At 39.1% G+C, this 13,769-nt stretch overlaps 1 protein-coding gene across 15 annotated transcripts in view; it reads left to right on the top strand.

The window, feature by feature from the left end:
- The window catches only part of PTPRM (protein tyrosine phosphatase receptor type M), a 482,403-nt gene that overhangs the window by 192,603 nt on the left and 276,031 nt on the right, over nucleotides 1-13,769 (top strand). For all 15 annotated transcript variants that reach the window (XM_074576689.1, XM_074576685.1, XM_074576684.1 and 12 more), the window contains exon 7: nucleotides 6,627-6,920. In XM_074576689.1, the coding sequence (XP_074432790.1) occupies nucleotides 6,627-6,920 (294 nt within the window). The remainder of the gene's footprint in view (nucleotides 1-6,626; nucleotides 6,921-13,769) is intronic.

Below are 13,769 nucleotides of genomic sequence, written 5' to 3'. Positions count from 1 at the left end.
CCCAGTAAGAAAATATTAAAGATTGCTTTTCCATTCATAGAATCATGGAATCATAGAACCGTAGGGTTGGAAGGGACCTCTGGAGATCATCTAGTCCAACCCCCCTGCCAGAGCAGGGTCATCCAGAGCAGGTTGCACAGGAACGCGTCCAGGCGGGTTTTGAATGTCTCCAGAGACGGAGACTCCACCACCTCTCTGGGCAGCCTGTTCCAGTGCTCTGCCACCCTCAAAGGAAAGAAGTTCCTCCTCATGTTTAGGTGGAACTTCCTATGCTCAAGTTTGTGCCCGTTACTCCTTGTCCTGTCGCCAGGCCCCACTGAAAAGAGCCTGGCCCCATCCTCCTGACACCCACCCTTTAAGTATTTATAAGTGTTGATAAGGTCTCCCCCCAGTCGTCTTTTTTCCAGACTGAAGAGACCCAAATCCCTCAGCCTTTCTTCATAAGAGAAGTATCAGTTGTTCTCATACATTAAGTATACACAAGTACTTAACGTCTGTTTTGTCTCTCTGCCAAGTAGCCTTTCATGCTGGATCCATCTGTTGATACCCTTTTTTACAAACAGTGGTGGTATTAGGACTTATTTTTATGGTTGCCTGAAAATTCCTTTGATGAAGTCCTACTTTCGGACGCTAATATTTTGGCAAACTGACTTCAGGCTGATATTTTCTAGTGCAGTTGTGTCCCTTAGCCTGAAGATTTTGAGAAAACCTCTAGCCAGAACAGTTGAGATGGTTTAGCCATCTTAGCAAACCATCCCATAGGAAAGCGCTGAAGACTCTGGGCTTTGAAGAAGGAACTTTTTTTCAGATTATGTCAAGAATACTGTTTTTCTGTTCCTGTGAATATCTGTCTTCAAGTACAGTCAATTTACAAGCTACTAAATAAAACCCACCAAGACCCCTGTTCTGATACGTACAATGTAGACTTCTCGGAGTTAAGCTATCAAATTCCCCCCAAACTCTAGATACAGTGAACAGAATTTAAATGCAAGTACTGATCTGAGCTCCTCTGGGACAGACTGGATCCAGGCACAGGAATTAAAAGCTGTGAGCTTACCGTTCCTTTTCTTTTAGTATACAGCCCTCCGCCTCACTGAGCCCTTGTACCGTGAGGGTAAAATGGTGAGATGCATCATGTGGATAGCAAGGGATGGAAGAGCAAGTGACTTCATACTCGGATGAGGTTGTTAGTGTTGGGACTGAAAGGTATGGCAAACTGCTGGGGGGTGTTTTGAAATGAGAGGGCAGGAGGTAGGTGAAAATTGGGACTATGCAAACACTAAAAACTAGGGAGAAAGACAACAAAGGGTGGAAGATAAACATAAGTACATGCATATGCAGAAGTATGTATGTGTGTATATACATATATATGTATGTAGGGGATGAGGATGGGGGCTGAGGCTAGTGGAAAAGGGAACTGTCTGGAAAGGAGAACTGCCTGGTACAGGAGGGGAGAGGAGAAGTAGATGCTAGGGAGAAGCACGGTTAGAAGAACAGCAGCAGACTGGAAGGCATGGAAAAGACCAGGCACAGAGATTGTAGGTGCAACCTGGGGTAAAAAAACCCCAAACCTGAGGTGGAAATTTAGTGATGTTTGGAATGTGGAGAAGGTGACCATAGTGTGGGGAGGAAGCAAAAGCTGAGCAAAGCTGAGAATGGGAAGGATAGATGGCTTAGACCACTTAGGTAAGCGGATGAGGATGGAGCAAGAGTGATGCAGGCTGAGGTGCCGCCGTTTAAAAGAGAGTTGGCAAGTCAGAGCAGTTGGGTTTGGGAGGAATCATACTGGGGGAAGGGAAGAGTTTGTGCCTAGTTAGGGATGGGTGTACAGTACTACAGTAAGACTATTACTACTACCACAGAGTTTATTAGGATATTTACTAATGTCCAACTAATTAGATTGTTCCTGCATAGGCTTATCAGTGTACGGTACAAGGACACTTGTTTTTCTGTAAAGTTTCAAAATACATATAAAATACGACAATGACATTTTTCTTAAATGATGAATTTACAAGTAATTTTAAGGACATTAGGATACTGGGTCAGGTCAAGTTTTCACCCTGAACAGTATCAGTAAAGCAATAGTGTAAAATCAGCTCACATGTTATGCATCATACTGTTTAGAGGTATTGTTTAATTAAATAATTAAATGCTTTGGCAGGAATTATTTAAAGACTTTTTTGGGAAAAGTATTGCATGAAGAACTGTGATGTTCCAAAATCATTGCCATGTCTTTTGTTAACAGTGGGGATATTTGTTGGCCCTTCACCCACAGTTAAAGGTTGCAAAATGGCACCACTCTCCACTGTTTCCAAAGAGATAGAATCATTTGCATGTTCAGAAGAGGAGCGTGATAATATATATCTATGCATAAAAAAAAAAGAAAGAAGGAAAATGGAAGAAAAAAATTCTTTAAGCTGTTTAGTTGACTTCAAGACTATAAAATTATAATGATTTGATTAGCTTTATAATAATTAAGAAGTTATTAATGTGGACGTAACATCAGAGATTGTTGATACATTATTTTTATCACTTCACCTACTCATGATGTGCTGAACAGTATCATGTGGGAATATCGTGGCATTCTCTTTCTAACAGTTACTATTTAGCTGAAAAAAATTAGCTCGCAGGATAAATGTTTCTTCCTTGATCCCCCACAAATGTAGCATTGCTCCATTCTCTCACTCTCCGCAAAAGAAGAATCAAAAAATTTTATTGTTACTATTGAAGTAGATTGTTTCATTTTTCAAGTTAGCTGTTCTGAGACACAGATAAGAAATGTCTATTTTTTGTGTTCTATAACTAACTTAAATCTCAGAGATTTACATTATCTCTACTGGCATCTCTGTGTGACGTCTTTCACCTCCCTATTTAAATTTTAAAAGAACTGCAAAAGATAAAGATGTTAAGATCTTGTAGAAAATGTTTGGAAACTATTTTCTTTCCATACGGGATTATGCCCATCGCCATTTGTCAAGAAGTAGTCAGCTGTCTGTCCAAAGTCTAAAAAGCATTAAATTTGAAATTATGGATAAACTTACCTTAGGTTTTTTTTGAGTTAATATGCTATTTTAAAAGCCTGTCTTTAAAGGGTTTCACAGTACTTGAATAGCTCTGTTTACTTCTGTTTCAAGAGAGATCTCCAGGGAAGAACTCCTCTTTGAGCTAAACCATCATACTAAACAGCCACTGCTACAAACTTGTTTCTGCAATCAGTTGAAATTCCTTCCTTGAATGTACACAGCTGTAAAATCACAGGTCTATAATACCATTTTCATAGAGGTGTTAATCGGAAAATAATTTGCATAGTATTTATTTGAGACTACCCAAGTGGCCACCAGTAAACCTGCTTTTAGTGAAAGATGGTGCTGCAGCCTGGTACTTACCCGATTAAGTGATTCAAACTCCTCAAGATCCTAAAAAGATTAGATCATTCTGCCTAAGGGAGGAATAAATGAATAAGTCAGAAGAACAACTTTCATACCTTAGTCATGAAATCGGCTCATTGTATTTGGTAGTATACTGTGTGTATTAAAGTGTCTGCTTAACTCCGGGTCTCAGGTTTTTAACGAGTCACTTAATAATGAGCATCATATTTGTAATGCAAGGTTCATTTTATGTAACCTCGATCTCTGGTAAGAAGACTACTTTTAGTATTAAACTACGTTACTAGTATTAAACTGCAGTATATGCAGGCTTTGCTGAAATCATGCAGCTTGCATTAACCTTTTGCACCTTGGTCACAAAGGAATGAAAAATATGCCCCAAGGGATAAAAAGACAATAAAATACTGTCTATTTCAAGTACTTGTAATAGTTGGAATGAATTGGTGTAACCACTAACCTTAGTGACCTAACTCCTGAGTTCGCATTTTGAATGGCACTTCAGCAGCCTTTGGTAGCATTTGAAACTTGAAAGTAATTAACTGTTCTTTCAGCATGGCTAAGTAAATGCCTTAGGATGCTCTATAAAAGTTCCATTTCATGTCTTGGTTCACAAAACAGCCTAATGATTTAAATTGATGCTAAATCATTTTGAGTCATCAGAACTGTTTCCAGACATGCTATCGCTGTATGAAGCCATAGTTTATATACTTCAGGAACAATAATTTCAATAAAACTGCAGTATGTGTCTAACCGAAAGATTACATCGGTTTGCCATATATTGCTACTGACATGTAACAGTGTTTTCCCGAGTGATTTGAAAATGTAAACAATATTCTTTTCTTTATGTACTGGAATCTGCCACAATATATGAAGTTATTTTGATGTCTATTGCAATCAGTAATAATTAGCAGACATCTTTGGAAACATTCTGGATTGGTGCCCACTGTATCATGTTCTTCATGATGGTAATCAATTAGTGTTGTTAAGATGAAAATATGTAACGATGATGCCTATGTTTGCTGTTTTGTGATGTCATATTTCAGCAATTGCTAACAGATTGCACAGACTGAAGCTTACGTACAAGTGTACAGTTGTCGCGGGCGGAGTGATTAACTTCACTTGTAAGAGAGAAGTAGTGAAATGTTTATTAACATAAAACAGTAATTTAACAAAGTTAGTAGTGAATGCAACAGTGTTTTACGAGATTCGATGCCAGGGTACACTTGATTATTTACTGCATAGACACCAGGGGTCAGACAAGCTCTCAGGGGGACCCTCCCGTTGAGTCACGAGGTTCAGAAAGGACCCCCTTGCTTTCTAAACTCGGTCTCAGAGAGGAGTCTAGGTGCAGCTGGATCCAATCCTCGTCCCAGACTTGGTCAACGGTTTATGTCTAAAGGATTATATATGCGCAATCAATCCTTATGTCACTTAGCTAAGATTTCAAAGTTTAGCATGCTATTAGTCACTTACCGAGAATCTGTTGTGGCAAGGGACCTCTCAGCCTCAAGGAGCAGAACCTTAAGCGAGCATCCCCACTCAAGGGGAGATCCTGTCGTGCAGCCCGCTGCCGTGCAGGAGAGCTCAAAGGGCTCTTGGGCTGTCCGCTATTTATGGAGTAAGATAATTGACCTATAGTCATATTCGCATGGGAACAAGATAGCTAGGTTCCCACTCCAGACGGTGTTTTGGTTATGTTGCCAGCCATCTCCCACAGTTCAAGTGCAACTCATAACGACTCCCGTTGATGGCCATGGCTTGAGCAGGAGCCCGGGGGGGAAAAGGGGAGAGCACACCGCCACAACAGTGCTAATGAGAGACACTATCTATCTGAAGCATAGCTAATCTTCAGTGTCCTTAGTGCTCTGCAGGTTCACTACTCTTTCTCTAAATGAAAAAAGGCAGCATAATGTAGGATAATTACATGTTTATTAAAATAGAAATTCTACTATTTCTCAGGAAATATTAATACTTATTTTCAGAGTTTTTTTCTCCCTTGTGCTTCATTCTTTAATGTTCTTTGCTTTAACTCTGACTTTGAAGTCCTTGAGAAAATGATGAAATATATAAATTCAGCTTCTTTTCTGTTTGCCTGCCTATATCTCAACACGTTGGAAAATGGTTAGCAGAAAAGGATAAATCTGAATTTACAGCTTAGGGAAGACAGATGTTCTATGTTCATTACGTATTCTGTGTAACCTTAAGAAGGTGGCAGTGTTTGCTGATAGATATGTTAAGAATATTGGATCAAACGGTGCCTTATTACAGCAGCCTGGTTTCATTCTACATGAATATATTTAACCAATGGGAAGGTGAATTTTATGCAGATGTGATGCAGGAAAGAGCAGAGTAATTTCCTGGTTAATCAATTGGAAAAAATGAATTTGTTATTTACCTTTAAAAAGAGATGTCTGCAAATTTTTTTGCAGTCTAATTTAAAATGAGATGTCCATCATGTAATAAATAAAAGTTTGTTTAAAATTTTACTCACTTTTAAAACCTTTAGAATGCAGATCTATCAGGAGATCACACCCATACTTGCTCTGTGAGACAAAGTACAGCTCTGTTTGGTAGTTAGCGAAAATAAACCATTACATGAAATAGTGTCAAAGTCATAGTAAAGACTCAGGAATTCCCCCAGCTCTCAGTTAGAATCTCTTTCTCTTTAACCAGGATGTAGGACTTGAAAAAATACTATATTTATTCTGCTTACACAGAAGTCTGAAAGTCTGAAGGCTGAGTAGTACACTCCATAAGAAATAATGAATAAAAAATTCATTTTGTTTTCACGCAGAAATCACTGTTCTGGCTATGTCTAGGAACAATACAATTCTACAATATCAATTTTAGCATTAAAATGTTAGTTTTGCTAGGATTTATATTTATGTCCAGTAAGAACTGTATTTTGGTAAGAAAACCTGAGATCATCTTTCTTTTTAAATTGGAAGTTGAAAATTGCCACGTAATGTCTAGTGAATAGGATTGCAGTTGCATCCGCTTTGTAGTTACATGCTATCAAACAAAGCTTCATGTTAAAATCTCCACACGCACACGCAAAAGTTTGCGTATTGCAGTTTACTGGAAATAAGCTAATCTGTCGTGATAATTTGTTCACATCCATATTTTTATGCAATCTTCATCTCTAATATAGTACAAACCCCACTGTTTATTTGAATGTTTTAGAAGCAGAAAAAATGCCAGTATAATGATTGCTGCTTTTTGTAACTTATTGTGCTTCAGAGCCACCAGTTCCCATTGCTCCACCCCAGCTGTCCTCAGTTGGCGCAACTTACCTGTGGATACAGCTGAATGCCAATTCCATCAATGGGGATGGACCCATCATTCAAAGGGAAGTTGAGTATCGAACTTCAAGTGGAAGCTGGTATGACATACAACCTGTGGACTCCACAAGCTATAAGATTGGGCACCTGGATCCTGACACAGAATATGAAATCAGCGTATTACTTACAAGACCAGGTGAAGGAGGAACTGGATCTCCTGGCCCAGCTCTCAAAACAAGAACAAAATGTGCTGGTGAGTAGTCAAAAGTAATTGGAAAATTGTAACTTCCATTTTCAACCCTAGAAAGATGCTTATTTCACCAGCAATTTTTACCGTCTGCTTTAAACCAGCATGCTGCTGGAATTAAGACTGAATGCTTTTAAGTATAAGCTATTTGCATTTGCCAGCTACGATGACCTTGAAACGAACCTTCAGTGCCACTGTAGATTGCAGATGATCATACCTGTGCGTGCCTTAAAGTGGTCAGTGTAGAGTGCTGTATAAATAAACAAACAATTTTTTAGTGTCAGGTATGCACAAAGGTCTCTCAATTTCATTACGCCCCTCTCTTGCCAGTGTATGTTTGGGTGTCAGGTTAGTTCACCCTTTTTTTATTTCTTTTTTTTTTTATTTCTGTTTTTTGTTTTGGTTTTTTTGGCTAGTATCCCAAGCTTGATAAGAACTTTGTTTTGGATAAAGTTTCTTTTTTGCTTTTTTCAATCTCAAGTATGTCAGACTTGTAGATAAAGGGGAAGGAGATCCTGTGTAATGGCAAAAGTATACACAGTTAAGTCTCCATTAGCAGATGAGATTTAGCAAAGGACTGCTTTCTTGAGTGACTGATAGCATGTCTTTTCATTAAATGAGGCAGTGTGATTTCTAGTGCTGTGTAGCAGTCTTGGCTCCTGTTTTGGATGTTATAATTAATAGTGCTGACCTCTGACTGTAAGAAGATACAAAGTAGACCTATTATACAAAAGCAATTGTACAGTAATTTTCAGGAAGAGTGGCAGTGATATTAATTTGGGATTCAGCTGCTCAGGAAATAATAGAGTATACTGTGACCTGGAATTTTTTTTGGTCATTAGTATTTTCCCCCAGTATTTCGAATCTTCTTTCTGCTGCTGTAAAGTTGGTGGAAGATAGGCAGAAGCATTACCTAGGGGAAACGGCACTAACCAAATGGTATTAGGTTGTTGATCCTAATCCTTTAAAGAATGGCTTAATATTATTTGTCTTTTTAACAGAAAAAATTACATATTTCAACAGCAATAATGATGTATTTCCATTGCATATGAAAGTAAAGAGACTTTCTGTAAAGTCACCTGGCCACCTGTCAGTGGCTAAATGGCATTTCAGTTGAACTGATGGGTGTGATGTCAAACATAGAATGAGATATAGTTGCTCTCAAGAATCCCAGCGTTATGTTTTGAAGAAGCAAGCTTATACAAGTAGTCACTCTTTGGTGGTATATGTGGGTTTTTTTTCTTCTTCCTCTCATTATTGGACAGAAGTATTTAATGAAAAATACCAAAAAGCCATGCAGTTAAGTTATAGTACTAGTTAAGTAGTTAGTATTTGTAAGATTTTCTTTATTAGACTAAGATAACTTCAGCTTAGTCAAAAGTGAAGCATAAAAATTAATTAAGAGTTACCTTCAGGAGGGTTTCTGGGTCACTGTGCCTTTAATAATAATGTAAAATTATCTGTTTAGACAAAGTATGTATCAAATACAAGTGTATTGTGTATTAAATACTAGTATGTATTTAATACACAAGTACATCAGTTATTTTAACATAAAAATGTTTTTTCTTGTCGTTTGATCATCTGCTTATATGATTAGATAACGTAACTTTGGGTGCTGTGTGAGTGAGGCTGTCTGTACGAAAGGGTTAGAGAGTCTGGTGGGTTGATGCCAGCCAGCAGCCAAGTAGAATCGTAGTACCTGCACGGCTGCTCCTCGGTCACCTCTGCCACGGGACAGGGAGAAAATAGGAGGAAGGCAAGAAGACTCATGGACTGAGATTAAGACAGTTTAGTAGGTGAAGCAAAAGCTGCACTCACAAGCCAAGCAAAATAAGAAATTAATTCAATATTTCACATCGGCGGGCAGATGTTTAGCCGCTTCCTGGGAAGCAGGGCCTCGGCACACATAATGGTTTCTTGAGAAGACAAGTTCCATAACAACAAACATCTCCCCTTCCTCCTCCTTTCCTTGAGCTTTGATTGCTGCCCATGACATCGTACGGTATGGAATATCCCTTTGGTCACGTGGAGTCAGCTGTCCCGGCTGTGTCCTTTCCCAGCCTTTTGTCCACCTCCAGTCTACTTGCCGGGGGGGCAGAGTGGGAAAAAGAGGAAGCCTTGAGGTGGTGCAATGTTCAAAATACTGGTGTGTTATCCGCCTTGTTTTAATCACAAATCCAAAACAGAGCACTGTACAGGCTGCTAAGAAGGAAATAACTCCATCCCAGCCAGACCCAGTAGAGAGAGAAATCCTGAATTTTAGTTATATTTAAGAACATCGTATGCTTTCTGGTCTTTTCAATGGTATGTACTGTGGAGTGTTAAAACATGCATTCAGTCTCATAAACTGCTATGTACTGGAAGTATTTTATTACCTGGTAACATCTTGTAATACATCAGCATTATTTGTGTTTTCATTAAGCTAAACAGTAACTCTCTTAAATTAAAAGCAGAAAGTGAAGGCTGACTGAAAAATTTAAATTGAATGATGATATTAAATTTGTCTCTACAAATTGGCATTTTTATAGCAGAAGATCCTGCTTTGAAGGTGTAGTGGTTATTGGTTAACTGTTAGCAAGTGACATGCTAATAACTGGCCCAAGGGCTTAAAAGGAGATGCTGATAAACTAATGACGGTATAATTAAGCTGGGTAGGAGTAAAATAATGCCAGTCTCCAAAGCATACCATAGAATTAATAAACCAAGAGTCTTTAAGAGAAGAGTCATTGCACCTTTTTAATTACTGTGATAATTGTATGCTGCTTGCCTGTTCCCTAGGGGTCTAGTGAACCACTCGGAGACTTGAAGCAGTACGCTAGACATTCAATAATCTTAATAGTTCTCCAAAGCACTTGAAATATGTTTTCATTTTAGCAAAATGAGATTTCAGAGGCTTGTAATAGACAAGTCCTATCTGTAACTTTAGTAAATAAAAGCATCTATAATTAGAATGCAAAGAAAAAATAATCTCTCCAGACTTGGCTGCATCACCCTCAGTGGAGCAGTTACGTACTTTATAAAGTGTTTTGCTTCCTTTAGATGAAACGTAATATAAATGTAAGTGCTCTTTCAGTGTAGTGTTCAGGAAGGCTGAGGAATTACGTTCAGGTCTGGATTAGATTTAACCTAGAACATGGAGTTCAGGTTTGAAAAAGAGGGTTTTAATGGATTTTGGCCATTGTGAACCACATTTGAGTCAGAAAAAAGGGTTTTTCTTGTTTCAAGGTCTGAAGTGGAGGCCTCCTCAGGTTGTCTGGAATTTGAATCACCAGTTGCCGTGCTCAAAGCTCCCTCTTCTCACAGCTGTCTCATATGGTGTTGGGACCTGGAATAGTGCTGCCATTTAAAATAAAAGGGAGGTGGAGAGAAATGGGGAAAAAAATCCATCAGGAGATATGTGACAGAACATTTCTATTATACAATATATCTCAAATTACTCTGATGTACATTTTCACTCTGGTAAAGTTTTAAAATAAGAATTCCAGAGTACTCACCCACAATTAGAGTTATTTAGGGGCAGGATATCAGAATCCTTCACGCTTCAGACACCGTTATTTGAGGAATAAGAGTCTCACAGTGAGGCAGTGCCCCACTTAAAACAGTCTCCTGGAGAATCTGGAATTGCTAAATGAGCTCCTACAAATTTTTTTGCTATGGTCTCTGTATTACGAAACTTTATTTCTAAACAATGTTGTTCCTTGAATCTGCCAGTGAACAAATTGTCATGGTTTAACCAGCTGTTAGCAAGAAAGTTAACTCCAACTCAGCTGAAACCAGGACACAGGTATAGCTTCAAGCCAGCTACCTTAGGAAGAAAAAGTAAAATAAAATCCTCTCTCCTGCTAAGGGAGGAGATTTTTAAGGCCGCCTAGGGAAAATCGTGTCCTTTTTCTCGTCATGTTTCTTTTTTGACTGTGGCATTTGGAATAATCCTAGAAAATTACTATTTTTTCCTTTCCTGAACAAGAAAACTACTGGAATTTAAGAAAATAAAAAAAATAAATAAGAAGACTGCCATTAAAAAAACCTTCTGATGGTCTATCCACAAATTGTGGCGCTTTTTTTAGTAGTCAGAACTCTACTTCTCTATGCTAAGACCTGATTAATGCCCTGGAGTATTTGCAAAAACAGTCACTGACAATTTAATCAATAATTTTCCAGGCAGAGAGTTCACACATTCCTCATACAAGGAAGTAACAGGAATGTTTTAATTAACATAGTTCATTTTGCTGTCTCTTCTACGCCATCACCTGAGCTTGTCAGGAGGAAAGCCGTTACTCCCAGTACAATTGAGCTCTTGAATCAGTGCTGCAGGTTAGTTGTAAACTGTCTGTTACTCCTAGAAGGCTTGTTACCATCTGGAAGAACAGAGCAGAGGAGCTCCTTAAATCCCCACTCCTAAAGATTATTCTTTTTTGGTTTATTCATTTTGCTCACCGCTTTGGCTTCAGCTGGGTAATTTTCCAAGGTGTCAAAATTACTTTGCTAGTTCTGTGCTGCCCACTGGCATCCACTGGTATTGTGAAAAAATATACATGTGCCAAAACGCTCGCTGGTGGAATGAGCATCTTCTTCCCTCTGATCAATTAAGACCTCATCTCCTGTTACCAGATCCTGAAAATGATCAGACGTGGACCAGAGCAACAACTCTATTTTTACTTGGGAATGTTACCTAAGTTCCCTGTTTTCTCCTTTTCATTGCTAAAACAGGTGCATAATTTATGAGCACATAAGGTCTATAGTATGGAAATACAGTATTCACATAGGCAACGTATGTTCGCTCTGTTAAAAATTGTAGCCTGATCCAAACCAAAGTACAGACCTCTTAATCTTCCCCATCTACCCATTTTAGATAGTCCCCACAAATTATACAGTACTTTGCTGTCATACGGTCTCTTAACTGCATCAGGTTGCAACAGACAAAAGTATGTTTAGGCACGTGGTATGGGCCAGCAACTGTCTTGAACCCTGCATGCAAAATCAACATGCTGAGTATGCCAGATAGTACTCTGTGCTACGACTTTCTTCCTGCCCCACAACATGAAGCACTTGCCAGGTCCTACAAGACGGACAGTCTGCAGCCCCTAACGTATGAGATCCTGAATACTCAATCATCTTTGCAGTTGGTCTTCCCCGTTTTCCACCTTCCTATCTTCTTTTGTCAAGAATTCTATAGTTAGTCTCTCTCTGCGTCAATGTTCATGCCCTAGCCTGTCTTGAATCTCAGTGGTACTTACTGCTTATTTCCATGCCCATCCCCATTCTATATCACTATTTGGAAGGATGAGAACTTCTCTAGGTTGAAATGGAGGCTGCCTTTCTCTGTCCTTGAAGGCTTCTTTGTATCTTTTGACCTTTTTCTCTCAAGAAAAGAGGAAGGATCTTTGTGTCACTGGGAATTAAGTTCTTCCTTCTTGTTGCTATACCTTGAGGGACTGCCTGGGAACAGGTTTAGGTTTTTTAAGGCATATAATGAAGTCTTAAGATCGCTTAGTTTTGTGATCCTAAGAAAATGTCAACTTGAAGCTGTACTGCAGGTTCTTTTCTACAGCTCTTTCTCAGAACTTGGCAATTTTCTCAGAAGTTTGAACCAGGGTTGTGCTGCTGTGTTGTATCAGAGCTAGATCTCAGATCACAGGCACCTGAACCCTGAGGAGGAGGATTGCAGGTACTGCACCGTTTTATCTTCCATGGAAAAGTTCAATGGCATTTCTAAAGTCACCATTCCAAAGCTGAAGCTGTAATAAACTTTAGTAGGAAGTTGCATTGATTTACCAGAACAGGAAGTCCACAGTGAACTTACATTTCATGTATGTTTTCATTGAGAAAGTAAGTTACAGTTTTAATAGAAATTTGAAATGAGGAATACCTACTTGTATCATCCTTTCTCCTAATCCCTTTCTGATACACACTAATCCCTTTCTGATACACAAATCATTCCCATATAAGGTCTACAATTCTCAAAAGGGTAAAAGCCAGTAGTGGATTTTCTGCAGTCTAGAAGGTGATCACGGCTTTTGGATGTGCAGAAGGAAGACTGATAGATTTTAATAGGATTCCAAGAAAATATTACCTAATGGGATGTATGTCCATGTCACTTACCTCTTATTAGGAAACAAAAAATTATTAACCTGACAGCCTTCTGCAATGAAATGGTTTGGTAGGTGAGGGGAGAGCAGTGGGAGGTATCCAAAAGCTGTCTGGACATGGTACTGAGCAGCCTGCTCTAGTTGGCCCTGGTTGAGCAAGAGTTGGGTAGGGGGTGGTTGGACCAGATGGACCAGACCATTCCTACCTCAGCCATTCTGTGATTCTGAGTTTCTGTCAAACTCTGGGGAGAGGAGCTGTCACCATGCCGTCCATTAAATTCTGCTGGACTCTGCTTTCACAAGCAGGGATGTATTGTGATCTCTCCACCGTATTCCTGTCCTTCCCAAGGCTGTATGAACAGTGAGGTACAGCATGATAGAAAGACTCTTTTATCATTAATAGAAGTTTGAGTTACACCACATCATTTTTCAGATTTCTGGTTGTCAATGATAGAGAAAAATAAACATTTTCTCTTAGAAAATAAAATATTATCAGGATATCTGCCTTATCACAAGTGTGTCTTTCCTTTGCAAGGGAAATCACAGCTCGGTTCTCTGTTCAGTGAATCTTCAGCTTGTGCACACAAACATTTTTCCTAGCATCAGCCACCAAGCGAGCTGGTGTTATGTAGAAATTACTAGTCCCTGCACTTTCGTGTCTTCGTTGAGTCCCTAAATACACGTTTTTGGTTTAGTTATAGCACCCAGAGGTCTCACTGGAGGGGCAGAACATTTTTCCTCCCCACCACCTAATGGGAAGGGCAGG

Source organism: Larus michahellis, chromosome 2, assembly GCF_964199755.1.
Source record: "Larus michahellis chromosome 2, bLarMic1.1, whole genome shotgun sequence".
NCBI lineage: Eukaryota > Metazoa > Chordata > Aves > Charadriiformes > Laridae > Larus > Larus michahellis.
This window is presented reverse-complemented; position numbering and strand designations above follow the sequence as displayed.